General features: G+C 38.0%; 1 protein-coding gene across 3 annotated transcripts; it reads left to right on the forward strand.

Moving 5' to 3' along the window:
- Positions 1-1,405: 1,405 nt before the first annotated feature.
- LZTFL1 (leucine zipper transcription factor like 1) lies at positions 1,406-19,868 on the forward strand. Of its 3 annotated transcripts, XM_039527057.1 has the most exons (11): positions 1,406-1,562; positions 3,471-3,595; positions 7,140-7,170; positions 7,282-7,334; positions 7,751-7,811; positions 8,287-8,355; positions 11,492-11,557; positions 11,692-11,769; positions 14,604-14,777; positions 17,437-17,540; positions 18,795-19,868. In XM_039527057.1, exons 1-11 carry the CDS (start codon positions 1,470-1,472, stop codon positions 18,811-18,813), a joined length of 873 nt encoding a protein of 290 aa, XP_039382991.1. In that variant the 5' UTR covers positions 1,406-1,469; the 3' UTR covers positions 18,814-19,868. The 3 variants fall into 3 exon arrangements, with proteins under 3 accessions (XP_039382991.1, XP_039382989.1, XP_039382990.1); XM_039527055.1 differs by having other exon boundaries at positions 1,407-1,562; positions 7,140-7,334; XM_039527056.1 differs by lacking the exon at positions 1,406-1,562 and adding an exon at positions 2,119-2,203 and having other exon boundaries at positions 7,140-7,334.
- Positions 19,869-20,105: the final 237 nt, after the last annotated feature.

A 20,105-nucleotide genomic window follows, 5' to 3' on the forward strand; every position in this document is an offset into this window, starting at 1 on the left:
AGCAGTGAAGAATCAGCCTACATAATCTCCTGTTTCATTGTTCACAGAAGACCCCAACTGTTCAAGGGCCAACCCTGTCTTTGAGACTGTTTAATCAAGACTACCTCAAAGAGCTCAATGAAGAGTGAATATACTTCCCTTGCTTCTATATATGGGCAGTAGATGTTTATTTGACATATCTCAGGACAATATGATAGTTTTTGAAGATAATCTGGCAATAAAAAGTAGGATTTCTAAAAGATTTTTGTAAAGCAGCTTCAGGTGCAGTTATATAGTTTTTGCAGAGCTCTGACCTGTTAGAAATTAAAGAAGTCACTAATGAGGTTTATAACCATCAATAGAGCTATATTGCTTTATGTTTGAAAAACAGCAACTCATGATTTATATACCAAATCTCCTGATTATTAATAGTTTGTCTCTTGCTTTATGAGATGTTAGGATTGGCAACACTGACTAATACCATAGTTTCCTCACGGGTCTGCTAATTTTTGAAAACCAAGGACTATCTGACAGAAAAAAGGGCTTGGGGGAGGTGGAAGATGGAAGGCTTTGCTAATGCCTGAGGGCTTGATTTGTGACTGCCTGACTCAGTACTGACAACTTCAGGAACTCAAAAATACGGTTTCAGCCTCTTCTTCCCCCCCCCCCCCCCAAAAAAAAAAACCTCCATGAGATTGGCTTCAACATCGTATGGTTTCTCCTAATTAATCAACACTGCTCCTCTGGCTTTGCCAACCTTTCCTCTGCCACCGGCCAGGCTTGGTAGCCCCTCGTTCTTTTAACAAAAACCACCCCATCGCTTGTCTCCCACGGTCGGAGCATTATGCAAAGCCCTAGCCATCACCGCCCTGGCTGCTGTGCTGGAGGGGGACCGGCTGACTTGGCGTTGGGGAAGTTACACAGGTGTGAGGCAGTCGCAGCTCTGCAGCACACACCACCTTTCCCCCTTTGCAAGGCAGGGGCAGGGCTGCTAGAACAATTCCTATGGGGGGGTGAGGGTGTTGAAAGCTATTGAACCAAACTGTAAACCCTGCATATAATGGAAACCCCTTCAAGCCAGGGAGCGAAGCAGCATGAGGCTGCGGGGGATCACTGAGGGCCAGCGTCATGGCCAACCCCACGTGGCTGCACAGGGGCCAGGCCTGTGCCCCACAGGTAACGTGTTAAACGGGCGACCAGCGAGTCAACGGGCGAGCTGAGCAGCGGTTGCTGTGGAAGGGAGGCGCGCGCCCCCTTCTGGCTCTCAAAGCAACGCACTCCGCGCAGAGCGCGCGAGAGACGGGCTACTGGGCACGTGCAAAGTGCAGGGGGCGGTGGGGGAGTTCCGCGAGCAGCTCGCGGCTCCGTCTCCCTTGGAAACCGCCACAGTCACTAACGTGCCCCCCTAAAATCCGCAGAAAGCCGGAAAAAATCCCCTAGGCTGCCACGCCCCTTACTTCCGGTCACGTGAACGCGAACCTTCCAATGAGATGGTAGTAAAGAGCTCGCGAGGTTTTGTTCTCCATGGCAACCGTTGCTGTATAATCAACCGTCGTCTCCCCGTGCCCGTTAGAATCGCCATGGTGAGTAACGAAGTTGCCTCCCGGCCTATCTGGGGCCGGTACTGAGCCCGCTACCCCAGCATCCCTGTTCCCTCGCCCCGCCCGCCGGTGGGACTCAGCTCCCCCCAGCGCTACCGGGGCCGTCAGGAGCGAGCGGCCCCCCCCCCGCGCCGCCCTGCAGCGGAGCCCCGCCGAATAACGGCCGAGGTGCTCGGGCTGATACACAGACGGGCCCCCATCTCGTCCCTCAGCGCGGGGCGGCCCGGGACCAGGCGCTGAACCCCGCCCCCTAAATCCCCGGGCGGCTTAGCTGAGCGGCGCCAGGGAGGCTTTGCCCGAGCCGTCAGTCGTGGCCGGGTCGAGCAGGAGCTGCCACTGTAGGCGCCATTGTTATGATTCCCAGCATCCGCCAGCCTCGGGCGTCGACATCGGGACTGGGCTAGAACCCAAGAGCAGCATTTGGAAAGCAGCCCACAGGGTTAGCTCAGTATTTGCCTGGGAGGGGGAGGGTCACGTTCTCCAGTTTTTCTCCACAACCATGAGGGCTGGCAACTTATTTTGCTTCCCTAAACAAAACTTCAATTGTCAGGTAAATCACCTGGCTCTGGGAGCTGGGGCTTTGCCAACAACAGCAAATGCTGCCAGACTCGCAAGAAAACAGTGTGAGTTGGTTTTTATCAATGTTAGGAATCCAGTGTTGTTTTCTTGGCTGCTGTTAAATCCACTTTTAGCTTTGGATTCAAACCGAACCTTTCCCTGCAGTATTGTTTTTAGCCAGGCATTGTAGTTAGTGCATGGAAACAATATACAAAGGCAGAGTAGATCCGTTTAAATCAAGGCGATTTAACTCACCAAATGTCAAGCCTCAAGTTAAATCATCAATTGTAAACAACTTTTCAATTTGTACTTCAGTTGTTTTCTAAAAAAGTGGTGCATTCTCATTGGTTGATACAACCATTAAAACGTGTTGATTTACATGTAACTAGAGCATTTACACTAGATTTGATACGTCTTCGTGCTGCCTAGGAGGGTACACTGAAACTACATACATTTATTTAAGGAATTACATGCCTTAATATTTTCAGATTCTAATTAAGTTTACGTTTTTCATATGTTAGAAAATTATGAATAATATATTGCTTATTTACTAACTTTTTGATTATGACTTCTCAAGCTGAATTAGGATAGTAACTGAAATTTAACACACAAAACAGCATATAAAATTTATTTTTATTAAATAAAACAAGTGCTTAATACTACATGACCTGTTGTATCATATTTATAAAGCTTGACCTCAAAAAGTAGATTATTTCCTGATTATTTATATAGAAAAGAAGCCTTTGGTAGAGGCTGATGGATTCAGCGTATTTATTTTTCACTTAAATGTTTTAAGAGATTATTAATAATTTAGGCCTTAACATATTTTTATTACATTCAGATTTAATTTTAAACAGGTTTATTTTTAAAATAAAAACTTTTATTATTTAAATAACAAAATGTAAAAAACTGATTTAAATTTAAAAATCAATTTTTCCCCTAAAAAATCATCAATTTCTGTCCACCCCAAACAAAGATGAACATCCCAAGGCTATTTTCATTGTTTAAGCTGACTCAGAAATGCACAAAGTAAATAAAAAGCATAAACAATAGTATAAAGTCAATCCTATTTGTAAAAAAATTTCAGATTTAATTATCTGAAATATTAAGAGAGAAGCTTCAATTTTAAAAAAGGTATTTAAACTTTAAACGCTAGTACAGAAACCATTTAGGAAGGAAGACCCAGATCCACAAAGGTATTTAAATTCCTAACTTCCATTGAAATTAAAGGAAATTAGAAGCCTAAATACCTTTGTGGAGCTGGACCTAAGTCTTCTTTGTTAGGTTTATCTCATATATATGTTAACCTTTACTGTGTCTCCTGATCCACAGGCGGAGCTGGGTCTAAATGATCACCACCAGAATGAAGTGATCAATTACATGCGCTTCGCTCGTTCCAAGCGTGGCCTCCGTCTCAAGACAGTGGATTCTTGCTTTCAGGATCTTAAGGACAGCAGGTACCATGAGGAGGGAATAATAATAAAGCAAAAGCCCTAGGAGAGCAAGACTCTTCTGCCAGGGATTAATCCTGAAGCATCTGTTAAATTATGTATCAAATATGTACGACCTCACATGTATGTAAGACAGCTAATTTGTATATCCCTGCCAAGGAAAACATAAAACATAAGAACGGCCGTACTGAGCCAGACCAATGGTCCACCTAGCCTGTTCTCCGAGGGTGTCTAATGCATCAGAGGAAGCAATCGGAACAGGGCAACTATTGAGTGATCCATCCCCTGTAGTCCAGTCCTACTTTCTGTCAATCAGAGTTTAGGAACATCCAGAGCATGGAGTTGCATCTCTGACTATCCTAGCTGATGGAGAAACCTATCCTCCATGAATTTAGCTAATTCTTTTTTGAACCCAGTTATACTTTTGACCTTCACAACATGTCCTGAAAACGCGTTCCACAGGTTAATTGTGTGTTGTGTGAAGTAGCACTGCCTTTTGTTTGTTTTAGAACTGTTGCCTATTAATTTCATGGGTCTCAAATTATGTGATAGGGTAAATAACACTTCCTTGTTCACTTTCTCCAGGCCATTCATTATCTTATAGACCTCTATCATATGTCCCCTTAGTCATCTATTTTCTAAGATGAACAGTCTTTTTTAATCTCTCTAAACTCTTCCATATCCCTAATAACTTATGTTGCCCTTTTCTGTACCTTTTCCAATTTTAATATATCTTCTTTGAGATGGGGATGTCCTGCTGTCTGGACGGGCTCATGACCATGAGTGCCTACCTCAGACCAGACTGTCAAGAACAGGGCAGACATCCCAAACTGGTGGTATGTTTTACAATTAGATTTCACCAACCCAGTTACAAATGTAAACTCCTGGATCACTATATCACTCTTACCATAGAATCACAGACAGTCCCCTTAGGCTCTCTCGTTTATCTTGCCATCCAGGCAAGCTGGACTTAGTGATTAATATCAGAGGGGTAGCCGTGTTAGTCTGGATCTGTAAAAAGCAACAAAGAGTCCTGTGGCACCTTATAGACTAACAGACTTATTGGTGCATAAGCTTTTGTGGGTGAATACTCACTTCTTCAGATGCATGTGATATTCAGGTTTCTTCCAGTCCCAAGAGACCAGTTGCTTACCCCAGAAAATTGGTACCCTAGATCTTGCACCAAAGACTATGCCTGTAGCTAATTCTGTAATAAACTAACTAAAGGTTTATTAACTAGGAAAACAAAATAAGAACCATTTACAGGTTAAACCAAGCAAGCATATAACACAAAGTAGTTGCAACATAAATCCTTAGAGTGACAGAGTTGTAGTGATCTGTCAATTCAAGATGTACCCTGTCAATTTCAGGGTAAACCTAGGGATAACCCTGGGGGATCTCTCGCTTCAGTTTAGAGACTCTGGCCCTGTGAGAGTTCAAACAGCTAAGAGATGACACATTTTCCTGTGACCCTGTTTTATCTTTTACATTTGGCCTTCCAGTCAATGAGACCAGCTCATTTCAAAGCTGTGATAGGGCCATTCATCAATCCTTTGTACTGTGGTGATTCTTAATGGCCCGTGCCTGGGTTCACAAGTTCAGAGCAAATATTTTTAAAGCTATAAAGCAATACTTGCATATTTCCTTATAGCATGGAATATAGACATTACAAGTGAAATTAGTGAGATTAAAGCAATTTTCAAGCATTTCGTAGAGTCTAAACTTTAACTACGTTCTTAGAAGACTAATACCTCTTTTGAACCAAACTAACATACAGGTGAGCTGGTTTCGTTTCCAGCTATGAGTTTCTCAGTTGTAAGCTAATGCCTACGGCCTTGGCCAGAGGTGGCCCTTGGTTTACTAGAATCCAAAGTTTACCAGAACTGCATGCAGTATTCAAGCTGTGGATATGCCATGGATTTGTATAGTGGCATTATGATATTTTCTGTCTTACTATCTATCCATTTCCTAATGGTTTCTAATATTCTGTTAATTTTTTTTTTGCCTGCCACTGCACATTGAGCAGATATTTTCAGAGAACTATCCATGATGACTCCAAGATCTATTTCTTGAGTGGTAACAGCTAATACAGATCCCATCACTTTGTATATATAGTTGGGATTATGTTTTCCATTGTGCATTATTTTTCACTTATCGATGCTGAATTTCATCTGTGGTTTTGTTGCCGAGTCACCCAGTTTAGTGAGATCCCTTTGGAACTCTTTGAAGTCAGCTTTGGATTTAACTATCTTGAGTAATTTAGCATCATCCTCACACTTTGCTACCTCACTGTTTACCCCCTTTTCCAGATCATTTATGACTCTATTGAACAGCAGAGGTCCCAATACAAATAGTTGGGGAACCCTACTCTGTCCACTCTGAAAACTGACCATTTTTTTCCTACCGTTTGTCTCCTATCTTTTAACCTCTTATCCCATGACTGCTTACTTTGCTTAAGAGCCTTTGGTGTGGTACCTTGTCAAAAGCTTTCTGAAGATCCAAGTACATTATGTCCAGTGGATCACACTTGCTTTTAAAAGTATGAAAAGGGAAAAGTTTCAATCTAAACAATCGCTACAAAAGGTTTTTTTTTTTCCAATTTTTTAATTTTAATAGTAATTGATGTGTTAAATTGCTGTGAAACTGTAACCTTGAGTTACATATTACTGTTGGTAAATCAAAATTAGACTTAAGGCCCAAAACAAAATAATTTATACATTATAAAATTTGTATTTAATCAAAACTTTCAGAGAGAAGATTCAAGTACAATATTAAACAAATTGTTAATGACATTGTTATCTAGAATAATAGAAATGTAGGGTTGGAAGGGACCTCAAGGTCATCTAGTTCATCCCCCTACCATGCTGAGGCAGGATTAAGGTTACCTTCATAGACAATCCCTGACAGGTCTAACCTGTTTCTAAAAACATCCAATGATGAGGATTCCACAGCTTCCTTAGATAACCTGTTCCAGTGCTTAACTGTCCTTATAGTTAATGTTTTTCCTAATATCTAACCTGAATCTCACTTGCTGCAAACTTCTTGTCCTACCCTCAGTAGACATGGAAAAAAATTGATCACCATCCTCTTCCTAACAACCTTTTACATATTTGAAGATGTTATCATGTCCCTCCTCAGCCTTCTTGTCTCTAGACAAATCCTGCTCATCTTTTTCAACCTTTCCTCATAAGTCATGTTTTCTAAATTTCTTATCATTTTTGTTGCGCTCCTGGGGACTCTTTCCAACTTGGGCACTTGTTTCGTAAAATGTGGTGCCCAAAACTAGACACAGTATTCCAGCGGAGGCCTCACCAATGCGAGCAGAGCAGAACAATTACCTCCGGTGTCTTATATACAACACTATTGTTAATACATTCCAGAAAGACACTTACCTTTTTCTCAACAGCATCCTACTGCAAACATCGACACAGCTTTTTTAAAAGGTCCTTTTGTTAGCTGCAAGCATTATCTGATCTAGTGAAGTTTTTTGGATTGCTGCAGAGCTGTTATTTTTATGATACATGTAGCTTTTGTTAACTTTTCTGTTTAGGCTGGTGGAGGAGACTTTCACAATAGATGAGGTGACAGAAATGCTGGATGGGTTGCAGACTGTAGTACACAGTGAAGTGGAATCAGAACTCATTAACACGGCATACACCAATGTGTTACTTCTACGCCAACTCTTTTCACAGGCTGAGAAGTGGTACCTTAAGCTACAGACTGACATCTCTGAGCTGGAAAATCGGTAACCTCATTTGAATTATATAGAAATAGAGAATAGTTTCACTGATACCGTTAAAGTGACTAAATACTATTATGTTCAGTTCTTAATCTTAGAAAATTATTTTAGTGGTGTATTATACCAATCAGTTTAGTTTTTTCAATTAAAAGATTACAAATGATGATATTAACTTCTTCATGAAGTGATTTTGCCCATGTAAATAATAATCTTGCTTGCCTAGAACTTGTTTATTTAGAATTTTATTTTTATTTGTATATAGGGCATACTTATGTTGCCTTTTTTGTACTGATCTAGGGTCTGATCCCGTGCACCTAATTGAAGTCTTACTTGAATAAGAAGCACAGCAGCAGACTTGTAAATTGTTTAACAAGATTATTTGTCTAATAAACTTAATGTTTCCATTTATTTTTCTCTCCAAGAGAATTGTTAGAGCAAGTTGCTGAATTTGAAAAGGCAGAATTTACATCTGCAAACAAGAAGGTAGAGATTTGTTACTCTAAAATACTATAATCAAATGCCTTATGAAACCACTACAGATGTTAAATATGTTTACTATAGACTATTTCCTTGTGCTTAAGAGGAAAGGTATTTATGCTAGAAGTAACCTTTAAAGATTTTCAAAAATAGCAGCCTAAAGTTAAGCTAAAAAATCTATATATAGTTACTTCTTAGCGTATGCTCAATGTGCCTCAAGTGGCAACTTGAACACTGATCCATGACCCCCCTACTCTGCAAATATTTTAAAAATTGAAAACAAGTTATATAAGATTTGTTAGTTTTAATGAGAGAGCCCAAGTCTGAACAAATAATAAAATTAATTCAGAATAAGCAATATTTGGTTTCATTTCACCAGACATCAGAAAGGATAGAGTTGGAGAAATTATTTTAATTACTACAAAAGTGCTAGAAAGAAAACACATCATTTTAATTTTTTGTATCTTTGTCATTACTTTAGCCCAGTTCAGAGCTCATTAAGCCTAAACTTGCTCCATTAAATGAAGGTGGGTCAGAGCTGTTAAACAAGGTAAGAATTCTTTCCCTTGACATATTTGGGGTTGATGAGCATTTAATTTATTCAACTGAACTTAGGATGCTACCCAGTAATCAGGGTTTACATAATACATTAGACACAATTTAGAAGGCACTCTAATACACTGCAAAACTACAGTCACTTTAATAAATGAAACACTTTTGAAGATTCGTTAAATGATGTGCTTTGGCATTTAATGTATTGTAAATATTAAAACTTATTTTTCATGCATTTTAGAAAAAATGATTATGGTTACAGTTTCTCTATTTAATTAATAGAATTAGTGGGAGGTGATGTTTTGCTGATATTTCATAAGACTGGACTTCCTGCTGGGAAGTAGATTGAAACACAAGTAATGCAGCTCATCATTGGAGTGAATAGGATATTGGCATTTTTCAAAGTCAAATTCTATTTCTTTTATATTGTTTGTTTTTCATTTTTATTTTTGCAGTAGTTTAAATTACATTCTAATTGAACCACAGTTTAAAAGGAAAAAAATTATAACTTACCTTTCAACTTTACAAATTTCCAATATCCCATTTGTTACAGATTTTCAAATTTATTGTAAAGCAAATTAATTTTTTTAATGGTGATTCATTCCGCAATAGTTTGGACTACTAAGTAACCCAAAAACTTAATATAAAGAAATATAACTAGCTTTACAAGAACTTAGTAATGCATGGACTCTCATGAGATTTTTCAGTGATGAGCTGTATTTTCTTTCTCCGTCACCAAAAGATCAAGTGAAGATGGAGACTCCTTTATGTGTTTAATTTTTATAGTTAAGGTGAATATTAACATTTAACAAATTTACTTTTGTTTATAACCGAATATAATTAGAACATCCAACACCACATATTAGGATATTACACTGCAGTTTTTTTATCCAAATATGATTTTTGCAAAGGTGGTTCAAAGCTGAAATGTACATTTATTGTGACCAATAAAACATTGTCACATTTTGTGACACAAAACATAGGAAGCAGCAGACAGACTCAGCAGGAACAGCACCTATGTGAAAGGTAACTGTTGTTGCAAAGGGGTCACCAAATGAAATTAATAGGCAGCAGGTTTAAACCAAATAAAAGGAAGTTTTTCTTCACGCAGCACAGTAAACTTGTGGAACTCCTTACCTGAGGAGGTTGTGAAGGCTAGGACTATAACAGTGTTTAAAAGGAACTAGATAAATTCGTGGAGGTTAAGTCCATAAATGGCTATTAGCCAGGATGGGTAAGGAATGATGTCCCTAGCCTCTGTTTGTCAGAGGATGGAGATGGATGGCAGGAGAGATATCACTTGATCATTGCCTGTTAGGTTCACTCCCTCTGGGGCACCTGGCATTGGCCACTGTTGGTAGACAGGATACTGGAATAGATGGACCTTTGGTCTGACCCGGTACGGCCGTTCTTATGTTCTAAGCAAACTTTTTCTGCATTGTGATGCCAGTAGTTTTTCTGGAATCACTTTGCAGGGAAGAGGTTTTCAGGATTGTTTGAGGAAAAGAATATTTCCTTGAGGTGGTAATCTTGGAAAAAGTCCATTCTCTGGTTGTGTAGCATTCATTCTGGAGTAAGGTCTTTAAGGCCTTATGGCACAATTATAAATATAAAGGTATAACAGTAGTTAAACAAGGTGTAAATGAATTCAGAAGTTGTATATAGATACATTAATCATACCACTGTGTATGATATTTAATAAAATAGTTTGTTCTACAGATATTGTGTTTAAGTAAAAGTCAAACTAGGTAGAGAAAACTATTTGTGGTCCTGTGCCAGTTATTCCTAAATATTTGAAAGAAAGAATACCAAGGTTAACATGGTAAATATAACTATAAAAGTGAACTTGAAAGCTCTTTAGGCCTCAGTCATGCAAACACTTAGGCACGAGAGTAACTTTAAGCAGGAGAGTAATTGTTAATATAAAGTGAAGCATGAAAGGAATTATATGACAGGGCTGCAAACTTGATGACCCAGGAGGTCCCTTCCAGTCCTACGTCCATAGACATAAATAACAGTAGGATCACAGCCTTAATATTTAAACTATTTCATTCCCCAACTATTGACCTAATACAGTGGCTCTCAACCTTTCCAGACTACTGTACCTCTTTCAGGAGTCTGATTTGTGTTGTGTACCCCAAGTGTCACCTCACTTAAAAACAACTTGATTACATCATCAGACATAAAAATAGAAAAATAATCTATGATTCTATGAAAAGTGTCACAGCACACTATTCCTCTAAAATTGCTCACTTTCTCATTTTTATCATATAATTATAAAATCAATTGGAATATAAATATTGTACCTACATTTCAGTGTATAGTATATAGAGCAGTATAAACAAGTCATTGTCTGTATGAAGTTCTAGTTTGTATTGACTTTGCTGATGCTTTCTATGTAGCCTGTTGTAAAACTAGGCAAATATCTAGATGGATTGATGTACCCCTGGAAGATCTCTGCATACCCCCAGGATTACCCATACCCCTGGTTGAGAACCACTGACATAATATATATAAAGACTAAACAGATACATTTTAAAATAAACATTTGAAGATCACTTGCACTCCTACTTGGCTAAAAGGATTTTTGAGAGGGGTTGCCTGACTTTCAGAAGAGCCTATCTGTCACATTTTAAACAGTGACCATGTTTACTGTCCTGTTGATTGGAAAGCATTTTGACAAATACCATGAATAAGATATATATATATATATATAAAATGCAATTTTACCTTTGTTTCAGTTAATATTATTCCTTATCCTATGTAGTTTGGTCCTGCAAGGTATTGAGTGCTCTGACCCCGATCCAGTAAATAACTTATTCATATGCTTAACTTAAGCATGTGAATAGTCCTATAGACTACAGTGCGATTGCTCATATACTTAGGTAAGAACATGCTTAAGATCTCTGCTCTGTTGGGGCCTGGCTGCCCAAGACCATTCAGGATCAAGCCCATAAGGAAAAACCAATGACCCACAGTTGGCTGGTCCTCTTTTTAAGCACTGACATAGTAGCTAGCTTTTCTAAACTAGAAAATATATTTACTTACATGAAATAATTAAAAATAACTGCAAGTCTATCAAATTCAGTCATGTAAGAGTGTTCATGATAAAACTAATTTTTATTTACTGAAAGGAAATTACACGACTTCAAGAAGAAAATGAAAAACTGAAGACCAGACTCAAGACAATAGAAACACAGGTAAACTCACTATGAACCTGGGTAGTAAATATATGTACATTTTTAAAATACCTAAATAGAAAGAACACAATTGTAATTCTCTCATTTCCAGTAAAAGTTGCTTTATTAAGCTTTGTCTTTCCAATTTATTGCAGGCTACAAGTGCATTGGATGAAAAATCAAAACTAGAGAAATCACTGAAGGATTTACAGATGATTCAGGGAGATCAAAAGGTTGGCTGTTTTCTCCATTGAACTAGCATTACCAAGTCGTGTAGAGCCAGTTAGACCTGACAGGTGCAGTTGGCTTTGTGGGGCATACAAAGGTCCTATTCAGGGTTGCCATGGTCCCACTAACATTTAGAGCTCTGATCCTTTAAGAAAAATATTTCATGCTTATGTGTGACCTAATCCATGGTAGGAAATTATCAGTAAGTACCATTCCAAAGTTTGTTTCTTTGTATTATAAAGATCAAATGAGTTTGATATTAATAGGAATATGTTTTGTTCTGTTGTTTTTCTTATTTTTATTTTTTCCTCTTTTGTTAGTAAAGAGGTGTCATCTAGTTTCCTTTCTGATTCAGCAATAAAATGTTCAGTCTATCTTGGTCAATGTTATTGTATATTCTCCTTATGTGTATGCATAGCTCTTTTTTGGAAAGTATACCAGCATATATTGTTCTGATTCAAACTTTTAAGAGGTTAAAAAACATACACAAATAGGATCAGAGCCTATACCAATGAAGTCCATGGGAGTTTTGCTATTGACTTACTCGAGTATATTATCAAACCCACAGGCCTCTAAATTGCAAATACACCTTAAACACTTTGTCAAAAATAGTTCTTCCTACATTTACCTGTCTACATCTGAATTGAGGGTCTCAGATTTCTCCTGTAAAAGTTGATGATCCAAATATGATTCACCGTTGCAGGAAAAACACAGAAATGGAAAAACCTGAACTGCTGACAGATTGAAAAAATGTGTTTGATTCACCTTTTATAATTTTTATTTTTTTGGCCTATACATTTATTTTCTTAATTATGTGAATACCTAACAGTTTATTAAAAATATTTTTTAAATATTTCAGTTCAACTTGTAAGATGAGTTGAAATGTTTTAGTCCTATTTAGCTTTTTCTGCCTTTTATGAAAGTCAAGTTGAAAAATTGACATTTCTAATACCGCAATATTGCTAACTTTGAAGTGAGTTTATCAATTCCCTATCTTTAAAAAATGGTATGTCCTCTTAATTTCCATATTTTTAATCCAAGTTTCTTTTTATTTTGCTTTCTAAATGGTTTATGGTATGTACTCTATTTTCTTAATACGTTATAATGCCCCTTAGTGATTTTTAGGATCTGTTATTTTCATACAGTAATATTATTCAATGGTAGTTTGATTTAAAGGTCACGGCAAATACTTTCCTTATCTGACTTAAGACTTATAACTGTAGTTATTTCATTGGTAGTTTTAAAGGCCTGGAGACCAGTCTCATCTGCTGCCTGTCTGCGTAGGCATCAGCTGGCCTAACTTTCAGAGGTGTTGAGTACCTGCAGTTCCCATCAAGCCAGTTGTTTTCACCACCTGGCCACCCACTTCTCCTTCAGCTCCTTTTCATGGACATATATATGTGATTGAACCTATTTTGCATTGAAATATTTACACAGGTTGAAATCTTTTTCAGCCGATCTCCTAGATCCTCCATGCTTACCCTTTTTAAAATATAGTCTTCAAAGATTTTGATTTCCTTCTTAAAGGAATTGTGACCCTACATGGGATTATTCTGGTTAATAGAACTTCTAAAATAGATGTTTTCCTAATGGGGACAGGTGAAGAATTAATGTACTCCACATTCATCTCTGAAAATATTAGGTGACTGGAGTCTGCTTTTTAAGTGTAGCTGGTGTCGCTGTGCCTTTTAATAAAATGAATGTCAGTAAAATTATATAATCCTAATCATGCTTTAATGGACCAGGTTAACCTGGGCTTAAAATACTTGCATCCTGTCTAACTACTTTCATCACAATTACAACAGATCATGTCTGTCCCAGAGACCCAGTCATTAGTGAGCTCAAAATATGAAGAGAAGGCATGTTAATTACTGAGGAACAAACTATGCCTAGAGACCAATGCAATTTCCTAACTGTGTAGCATCTTTCAACACAGCTTCAATCCCAAAACATTATTAAGATAAAGTAAACTTTTTGATTCTCCGTGAATACCATATTGACTGAATTCCGGCTCTTAGCTCCCTAGCATGAAACAGGCCTGAACTTCCTTCTTAGATTTTGGTTCCTTTGAGCCCCTGATAGTTCAGACCTTTTCCTGATAAAAGTCCTGATAAAATGCATTGAGATTTGTCATTCTTTTGTTTCAACACAATGTTATTTTCAAGAGTCTAGTCGTCAGATACCTCTCTTATGAGAGATTTTAATGTACATGGACATGGCAGTTAACTGAACACACATATGGCCCAGGGCAGGTGCTCGAGGGAGTTTGTATTGCTTCTTTTCACCGGATATAACAGTTGCTAGTAGGATATGCTTTCCCGGTAACTATGGAGATATTCTTCTTGTATCTTACCGCCAAACAGTGTGGCTTCAGCTCCTGTTGCTGGTGTGTTCCTTCACACACACACACACTCACTCACTCACTCTCTCTCTACACCTCTCATAACATGTCAATGGCTTTAAAAGCTACAGTATAGCCATGTATGTTCTCATTATATTCTGTAAACTTCTTTACACAGTTCATACAGTGTGTAATTTATATCCTAAGTGATAACTGACAGGAGATAATGGAATATAATTGCCACAGAGAAATGAAGCAGTTTCTAAGAATTTGAAATCTTGACTTGGCAGAAAAGAAGCCTTTCCATTCACCCTAAAACGTATTTATTGCCACTTTCTGAAGTCTAAACATGTATTGTTTTAATGCTTTGGGATCTAAAGCACTGCAGTTTGCCATTTAAAGACATTCGGATATCATTTTCAACAAATAATTTAAAATGCACACTTTCACTTAGGATTTTGCAAAAAAAAATTCATTTTAATATTTCTTCTTTTGAAGACTAACATAACTAAGGATATAAGTGAACTGGAAGATACAGTGTCTGCTCTGAGGTGCCAGTTTGAGAAGACTCTGAATGACAGTACTGCAAACCAAAAGTTCTTGGAAGAGAACTTGGTGACAACAAAGCATGACCTACTCAAGGTTCAGGACCAGTTATCTACAGCTGAAAAGGTTAGCTTCTTATTGCAGTGTATAGATAAGCTCTTTGTTCTCTCTTTTTGGCAATCTACTAATGTAACACAGATTCTGTATATTGCATGCGGATTACTAGGGATACATCACACCATCTTTTGGTGGCTTTTTTTTTTTAATATTCTTCCCTTGTTAAAGAGTGAAGAGCATAGTTATCAGTGTTAAGATAGTCTATTTCGTAGATATGGCACACAGCCCACTGGTTGGTGCCAATCAGATGGACACTTAAATACAGCTTCTGCAGCTATTTCAGAATGATTGTGAACAGTGACAGCAGATTTTTTTGTACCTCTGTGAAAAGTTGGTAGCACCAGATTCCCACCATAGGAAAGTGGTGATTGCCTTGTGGAAGCTGGCTACTTTGTATGGTTAGTAATCAGTTGAGACACCACTTTTGTATTGGAAAGTCTACAGCGAGTGCTGTAATGGTGGAAGATTGCAGAATTTGCCCTTGGCCATATTTCTCATTCACAGACTGCAGCTGAAAATGACACACTGCACTATTGTGGGGTAGGGGAGAGGGATTAACTTCTTCAATTTGATCCCCTATATCTTGAAAGTGATGTGAGCATCTGGTTTGATAAGTACCTTTGACAACTTCCCCTGCAACGCTCTAAAAATGTAGGCATAAATGCACATTTGAACTAATGATGTCATCCAGAAAGACTCACTGCATGCTGGTTTTCTTCTCTGTAGAGCCAGTAGAGGGAACACTAGTTAACAGATTGTTTCTAGACCTGTGCTGATATACAAGTATAGCTGTGAGGAAACGGCATATAAATTTTGCATGAAATGAGGGTAATCTTGCATTCATTTTGAAACAGAGAACATAGTTTTTGTTGAAGTCCTCCGTCTGAAATGTGATTGGCAACTATCTACAACAAAAAGCGAAGTTGTGGAATGCCACTGAACACATTTTGTTTCTCACAGTCTCAAGGCTGCCAGCTTCATTCTTTAGTTTCGTACAAATTTTTAGATGACCTCTTCTTTTTTTTTCTCCCCCTTTGTCATTGGGGTTATATGACAACCTGTGGGGTTAATTTAGTGATCTAAAGATTGGATAGAAGATATATGAGCCTAGTTTACCATAAGATAGATAAGTGGATTGTCATGCTAACTATGTAGAGGTCGTCACATGAGAACAAAGGTCCTGTCTACACTGTATGGACACTATACCTCTCATGAAGAACAGTTTGTCTTATTGTGTCTGATCAAAACTTCCCCATTCCCAATGTAGTGTAGCCTGCTTTTGCATGGATAGGTTGCTATTTTGGACCGAGTAGCTAGCTGTATTTCACTGATATGCTGTGTGTCTAGTTTGTGAAATACTTGTGAATCCTGCATAAGGAAAGATGCTTTCAAATGTAAATTATTTTATGCCTTCATCTCAATTCATCCTGTTCCATGTCATTTTCTATTACGTTAAAGCTATCTTAAAAACTGAAAGAAGAAATCCAGTTTGTCATATGGAAATGAAGCAAGAGACTTGTTTGGGCTTCAAGAGATATTCCATGTTTTCTAATGGTAACAGTAGACACTAACATGTATGCATATTTTTAAAAGTCTCTCTTTGAAGTCTGTAACACGCTCCTCCTTGCATTAAAAGTTGATCTTAGGAGATGAGGAACATTAATTCTATTGAGGGAAGTAGTTGGGGAAAGCTTTGTACTAGGTAATTAAGAATTCTCATTTTTGTTCAGATATGGTGGATGGCACCTTAATATTACTGGAACAAGTGTGAGCTACTCAGCAGAACAGGTGTTTATTGGTGTGAGAAGAAAATAAAATCACACTGATTTTTTTAAATGACCTATCTTATGCTATTTATATTTGGGCCTACAAAAAAAAAAGCTTGTTTAGAGACAAAAATACTACTTTACAGGTTGCAGCATATATCATAAAGATGTATGGCTATCAGCTAAAATCTGTGTTTGTTGTAGCTATACATGTTGTTACTTGTAGACTTCTGATCCATCACACAATGAGTCTTTAGAAAAGTAACTGCTTGTAAATCACATTTATAGGGCTTTCCAAAACAACTGGAATGCTTTGGATCACAGGGCATCAAACTATGACATTTACTTGACTGAAGGCTTGCAAGTAGATTGTAGAGAAGTGACTGGATATTCTGCAGTATTCCAAGTTAGCCAGTCTTTGATTTGATCATGAGAACTGTGAGCTAGAAGTATGCAATCTCCATTTGCTGTTTGTTCACATGCCTGTAACTTTGTGATATTATTAAAGTGCCCAGATCAATATCTGGTAAAGTTTTGGGGTTGGTTTTTTGGGTTTTTTTTTTTTTTACACATCTGTTTTAATAAGGTTGTTCACCACCATGGTACCGGTGCAGAGCCCCACTGTAGTAGGCATTATCTAAACAAAAGCCAAATGTTTCTAGTACAAGTTTTGTTACATAACAGTCAGTATCACCAAAAGTTCCATAAGTGTTTCATTAATACCCATTGAGTATTGATGAAAAGTAGATAATAACAGCAGCAAGAATTTTGGACAGAGAAAAGCTAGACTGAACACTGGAATGAAGCCTAAGGAGAGAAACAGTTGAATTGTTCTTTTAAAAAAAAAAACTGTTTTAGATTTTTTTAAAAAATTGTAATGCATTGATGATCCTGTTGAGCAGGAGTTGGAGAAGAAGTTCCAGCAGACAGCTGCCTACCGCAACATGAAAGAGATTCTCACCAAGAAGAATGAGCAGATAAAGGATCTACGGAGAAGACTTTCAAGGTAAGTGGTGCTCTTCTATCTGTTATCTCAAGAAGTCTGTTCAACCTTCACATTGTTTCCATAAATGTAAAACAGATTCTCCTAAAGCCAGTTTATTAACTTCTCTTTGGAACAAATTCAGTAGGGCTGTTGTCAAACTTTGGATGTGCCAACTTTGACCCATTTGTCTTCAAAATATCAATGATTTTTTAAAAAACATTAAAATTAAATTGACATCTTTACAGTAGCAGTCATTCTGCACATACACATTGTTAGGAAACAATTTTCATGGGATTATGACAGAGTCAAAACATGCCCACTAGATCCATGCACAGAGGTGCAGAATTGGGTGGCAGTTGCTTCTTTTGCACCACCATTCTCTCCTGTTCCTAATGCCAAGGTGGGGTAGGGGTGACTTCTTTTGCCTTCATGGCTTGGGTAGGTACCTAGACTCCCAGTCATCTCAAGTTACAGGTGGGGAACTGAGGCACAGAGAGGTGAAGTGACTTGCCAAAAATCACCCAGGAAGTCTGTGGCAGAGCCTGGACTTAAACCCAGGTTTTCCACATCCTAGGCTAGTGACCTAACCACTCAGGCCTTCCTTAGTGTGGAACTATCTCATTACACCATCCAGGCAGGGGAAGAAGGACAGACACTGTGGGGGCAGTGGGTGGCCCCATATTGAGTGGATGTAGAAAAGAATCTCTTTAAGGGGTTCCTGTTCCATTGGAGCTATGCTGCTAGGAAATAGAGGTGGGGAAAGACCATTGGGACCCCAAAATTGCAGTGGGGACAGAAATCCTGAGTCTGGCTTCCTGTGGCTTTTGGGTTTGGTGGGTGGCCACCAGGGCTGATTCCACTGGTTGCAGGGCTGGTAAACTGGCCAAATGAGTTTGTTTAAAAGGAGAATTTTTAAAAAATGAAAAATAGTTGGTTGGATCCTTCTAAATTGTGCAGTGTAAATTGCCATTAAAATGTCACAGATATGAGTACACCTCTACCCCGATATAACGCGACCCGATATAACATGAATTCGGATATAACACGGTAAAGCAGTGCTCCAGGGAGGCGGGGCTGTGCACTCTGGCAGATCAAAGCAAGTTCGATATAATGCAGTTTCACCTATAACATGGTAAGATTTTTTTTGGCTCCCGAGGACAGCGTTATATCGGGGTAGAGGTGTAATTGGAATTGGTTGAAGTGATTTTTTCTCTTTGAGGACTGAATATCTATCAGGTATATTATACTCTCTAGCTTTAACTTCTTTCTTCTTAGATACGAACCAGATGATTAAAATATGAAGAGCATTTGGTCTGTCAAGAAGCTGCCACACAAAGAGAACAGATTGTTGTGTTACTTTAAGGGATTTGTTGAAATACTTTCAGAGATTTGTTTTGAATGGTTTATTTTCTGCTTCTGCCAACACTTAAAAATAACCTTTTGTTGATAGGAAACTGAAATTCCTACTTTATTTACTTAAGAACTGAAAGATGAGAACAAAGTATATAGAGTGTCTTAGTTTCTGTACTTGTCTTTTTAATAGTTAACCTTGTTCTTTCCCTGGGAAATAGCAAACACCAAATTAAGACAGTTATTTACAAAGAAAGGAGTTTATTTTTGTTAAAATAAAATATTAATTAGTTCTTCTCTACATAGCTGTGAGATGCAATTTACATACCTAAGATGAGACTTTTTTTTTTTTCTTGATGCGGGCATAACTTTCGCAGAAAAACACCCATCAGCTAACTTCATAAGATTAGTCTTCCTTCTGGCTGCCCGACTTCCGCTGTGCAAGTTATTTGCTGAATACAGGGTGTGCATTAGATGAAGGGGGACAAATATGCAATATTTGGGAATCAAGGAATGTGTACTCAAATTAACAGTGACATTACTAGTAAAAGAGTACATTGGACAACTATTGTTATCAAACAGTTTAGTACAGATTTAAAGGAAAACAAATACTTGCTGGCTTCTACAGTATACCACAGATCTAAATTGCTCAACAGGAATACAAACCAAAAAGTATATTTTCCCCCCATGGGCACTCCTAAAGATTTTAACTTGAACACTGGAATTTTGATTCTTTCAAAGTATTAAAGTTAAGACAGCAGGATGGAGACAGGCTGAGAAAGCTGGTGACAGAGCAACTTTCTGGTGAGGAAATAACTTTTAGCAGTTTTTTTTCCTCCACTTTCTATTGCACCCTCAGCTACCCAATTCTTGGACTCAAACCATTCTGTATTTATCTGCCAGCCTGTTTTAATACGTTTTATCTTCTTGTGTGTCTGTTCATATATATGTTGCCTACAACTCTAAATAATAAAACCATTTATGTTTTCCAACATCGAACTCTGGATTTTGGAGTGTGGTTTCTTTACAAGTACCATCATCTTTGCTTTTTCATGGGGACAAGGCAGTGGAAATTGTTTTTTGTAGTGATGTCCCTCTCAAAGAAGAAAGTTATGCTTTAAATCGCTCTTGACTGTCTGATTCCTTTGTCTTTTTATTTTGCAGTAGAAGTCCTCATTGATTAAGGGGCCTAGCCCACAGACTAGGCCCTATGTTCTGTAGTAGTACATTGGTAAT

Source organism: Mauremys reevesii, linkage group 2, assembly GCF_016161935.1.
Source record: "Mauremys reevesii isolate NIE-2019 linkage group 2, ASM1616193v1, whole genome shotgun sequence".
NCBI lineage: Eukaryota > Metazoa > Chordata > Testudines > Geoemydidae > Mauremys > Mauremys reevesii.

Coding starts and splice junctions, on each gene's coding strand:
- LZTFL1 (XM_039527055.1), top strand. CDS start 1,470: ATGGTAGTAAAGAGCTCGCGAGGTTTTGTTCTCCATGGCAACCGTTGC. Junction 7,335..7,750: donor ATCTCTGAGCTGGAAAATCG/GTAACCTCATTT, acceptor TTTCTCTCCAAG/AGAATTGTTAGAGCAAGTTG. Junction 8,356..11,491: donor GGTCAGAGCTGTTAAACAAG/GTAAGAATTCTT, acceptor ATTTACTGAAAG/GAAATTACACGACTTCAAGA.